At 63.3% G+C, this 3,418-nt stretch overlaps 1 protein-coding gene across 1 annotated transcript in view; it reads left to right on the top strand.

The window, feature by feature from the left end:
* Nucleotides 1-1,472: 1,472 nt before the first annotated feature.
* Nucleotides 1,473-3,418, top strand: part of SHISA8 (shisa family member 8) — a 2,624-nt gene continuing 678 nt past the window's right edge. The window contains exons 1-4 of the mRNA XM_023762254.1: nucleotides 1,473-1,488; nucleotides 1,855-1,891; nucleotides 2,396-2,529; nucleotides 3,293-3,413. Of these exons, the coding sequence (XP_023618022.1) occupies nucleotides 1,473-1,488; nucleotides 1,855-1,891; nucleotides 2,396-2,529; nucleotides 3,293-3,413 (308 nt within the window). The remainder of the gene's footprint in view (nucleotides 1,489-1,854; nucleotides 1,892-2,395; nucleotides 2,530-3,292; nucleotides 3,414-3,418) is intronic.

Genomic DNA, 3,418 nt, shown 5'->3' on the forward strand with positions numbered 1-3,418 from the left:
ACAGCTGATACATCCCTGTCTCCCCTTGACCTTCCGGCGGAGCTGGGTGCTGGGCCACCTCCCGCGTGTGGGCGGGGAAGGCCGGTCGCCCGACAGGAGGCACCATTTCCGCGCCCAGGGGAGGGGGTCTGGGGTCCGAGCCCCATTAGCGGAGTGGGGGCGTGGCTCATGTCCTGTTGGGTGTCTTGGGCCCCGAGGGAATGGAGGGGGGAGGACTGTTCTGCACCTCCCTTGGCTCTCCAGCTTCTCCCCTCACTTTTCCCTCCCTCCTTCCACCCCCTTTCCTGCCCTCCCATAACTGTGACTCAGGCCTGACCTTTCCCTGGGGTTTCAGAAGGCCCCCCCAACTCACCCCACTCAGTACCCACAGGCGAGGGTCCCCTGGTGCAGAAAGGGGATGGCCGCGTGGGAGGCCTAGACAAGTGCAGGCTGGTGCTGAGCTCTGTGTCAAGTGGGATGTGCAGGTCCCAGGGTCCCTTCCTCACTCAGGGACTCGGGGATTCTGAGCCTGGAGCCCTCAGCACAGCCCACACTCACACGCCCGCCCCAGCCACCCTCTTGTCCTGGTCCTTGGCCCTCCTCACTCTGGTCCTGTCTCCCTTGGGCACGTAGGCTGCTGACACTGCAGGTGACAGGCTGGTATTTAGAAGTGACAGTGGAGAGAGGCCTCTCTGCCTGGGTGGGCCAGCTGTGGATGCTTCCCTCTCCGAGGCCTCAGGGACAGAGGAGAGCGCTTCGTCCGCACTCCACTGGACCCCGTCCCCAGACCATTGAGCCCACGCCTCCCAGATGGCTGCAGGGCAGAGCTGGGGCTGCCTGGGACCCTGGCCTCCGTGTCTGTGCTGCCTTTGTGATGTGGGGGCTCTCGGCCTGGGTCCCGGATGCTGCAGGGGCAGGGCCTGGGCCTCCGGAGCTTGGAGTCCCTCCTGCTGGGTGAGGGAAGAGATGGCGCATGTCCTTGACCAGAGTGGGCAGCAGGAACGGAGGGCTAAGATGGGATCGATGGGGTGGCCGGGGCAGCCTCCTGACATGTTCACCTTGAACCTCCTCCATCGGGAAGCAGGTCCAGGGAACTTCAGGAAGAGCTGGCCCAGCCCTAACGTGCGCTGTGGCCGGGCAGTCCTTTCCTCTCTGAGCTGTGGGCCCCCATGTACCCTGACTCCCTTTTCTCCTCTGGGGAGACCTGGAACCCAACTTGAGCTCATGGGTGGTGTGTTGTGAATCCCTGTGCTCTGCCCTCCCCCCTCCCAGCCCGCCCCCAAGTCTCACCCATAATTCTGCCTGTTGAGACTGATGGTTGGTCAGGAAAGGCTTCGCAGAGGGCTTGGAGGGGAGCTGGAGGCTGTCTCTAGAGAAAGTCTGTGCAAAGGCCTAAAGGCATGGGGATTGCTCAGGTGTCTGGGAGAGCTGGCTGAGGGGTGTTTGTCAAGAGATGAGAGAACACGGGTGGGCAGCAGAGGCGTGGGCGGGGCATGAAGGTCAGCTCAGGTAGGCGTGGGCTTTCAGACCTGCCACGCTGCAGCCAAACTGCCCCGCCCCAGGTGTCCCACCCCCAGTGTGCTTCACGAACCAGTCACTGGAGGCCCCAACCCCAGAAGGAGGGTCAGAGGGAGCTAGTAGAAAACCATGGGTTCCGGGCGCTGAAACAGCTGGGCTGAAGGCTGGGTCTGGCTGTCTGCTGGGAAGGCTAAGTTAGGTGCTGTCACAGCTGGGGTGGGGCTGGATGTCCTGGTACCCAGGGAAGCCACTGCCCAAGGTCACACAGCCTTTGATGCTGGGCAGCCACAGGGGCACCTCCTGACTGCCCTTCCCTTCTGTCTGTCCTCCATGCCGGTGCTGGCAGCTCTGTCCCAGGACCCAGCAGAAGCCCCTGCCGCAGGAGGGGAGTTAGGTAGGCCGGCTTTAGGCTTTCTGGAAGAGGCCTTCTGGCCAGGTTTGAAGAATGGGCGGTTTTATGGGAGGAGATGGAGGAAAGGGTATTGTCCGCAGCAGCAGCCGGGGGAGCGAGGTCCAGGAGACTGATCGGCTCACAGAACTTGTGTTGGGACAGGAGGCTCATTTGGAGGGTTTTGGAGAGTGGACTCCAGGAAGGGGGCAGGGAGGGCTTGGAAAACAAGCTGGCCCTGGTCATACGTGGCCCCATTCCAGTGTCCTGACCTGCTCTGTGAGGTGGCCATGTTGGGGCCACGGGTCGTGCCTGGCAGTGGAAACTAGAGGTGTAAGGTCAATCACAGAGAGAAGGGAGGCCCAGAGAGGCTGAAAGAGCTGCCCAGAGCCGCACGGTGAGCAGTGGTGGTGGGAGCTGGCTTTTGATAGGCAGGGCCTGGCCGATGGGGTAGCTGGAGGCTGGGAGGCCTGTGCTCCCCGCGAGCTTCTCCCCATCCTCTCCTCACAGGACACTGACGGAACTTCTGAAGCAGCCAGGCCCCCAGGAGCCACTGCCCCCGCCTCTGGGCCCGCCTCTGGGCAGCTGTGTCCAGGTGCAGATGGGTGATGGCCTCCCCCGAGGCTCCCCCCACAACAGCACAGGTGAGTCGGCTGGTGGGCGGGCATGTGATGACGTACAGCGCAGGCCTCCCCTGTCTGACATGGGCCTGGGAGCCAGGGAAGGGTGTGCCCGGAGGAAGAGGCTCCGAGCAGACGGCTTCCAAATGAAAATGAGCTGCGGCCTCTGCAGGTGTGTGAGTGGGGGCTGGGCAAACTGGTCAGCTCTCCTTGGTGGCGATAACCCCCTTCCCCACCCCCACTCCCAGGGGTCCTGCAACCTCCAGCCTCAAGGACTCTGTGAGGAAGGTTCCCGATTGATTCAGGGATCCCTGGCTCCGCTGTGGTTCCAGGCTCAGCACCCTGGGGTCTGCTTGGCCAGGGTCCTCCTGCAGGCCTTTCCCTCCAGGCTGAAGCTTCCCTCTTGGCCTCTGATTGTAGAGTCGGGCTTGACTGCACCCCTTGTCCCCCCCTGCCCCCTGCTCTGTGGGTTCTAATCCTGACACCCCCTCCATCGCCATCAGCCACCAGGAGCAGGTCCAGCGTGGGGGGGAGGGGCTCTGCCTGGCTCAAGCTGAACATGCTGGCGAGTCGCCCATTAGCTCAGCACCCACTCAGGACTGGCTGCTATGCATGTTACTATAAGCCAGACCCTGTTACCGGCGCTGGAGATTCTGCCACGAAGACAGTTCCACTTGGTCTCGCCCAAATGGCCACCCAACTGAACTGCTGCTGGGAGAGGCTGTGGGAGAGGGGAGTGTGTCCCAGGTCAGCGGGCTGAGTCTCATCTGCCCCCTTCCCGCTCTAGACAAGAAACGCCACACCCACGTGCCCCTGGGGTCGGCGACCCCGGGACCCCCGCGCGGCCCCGGGCTGCAGGGAGCCGAGCCTGACGCTGCAGCGGACTACGCCAAGACGCCACCCTCAAGGCTGC

The sequence above is a fragment of the Myotis lucifugus genome, unplaced genomic scaffold (assembly GCF_000147115.1).
Source record: "Myotis lucifugus unplaced genomic scaffold, Myoluc2.0 scaffold_239, whole genome shotgun sequence".
NCBI lineage: Eukaryota > Metazoa > Chordata > Mammalia > Chiroptera > Vespertilionidae > Myotis > Myotis lucifugus.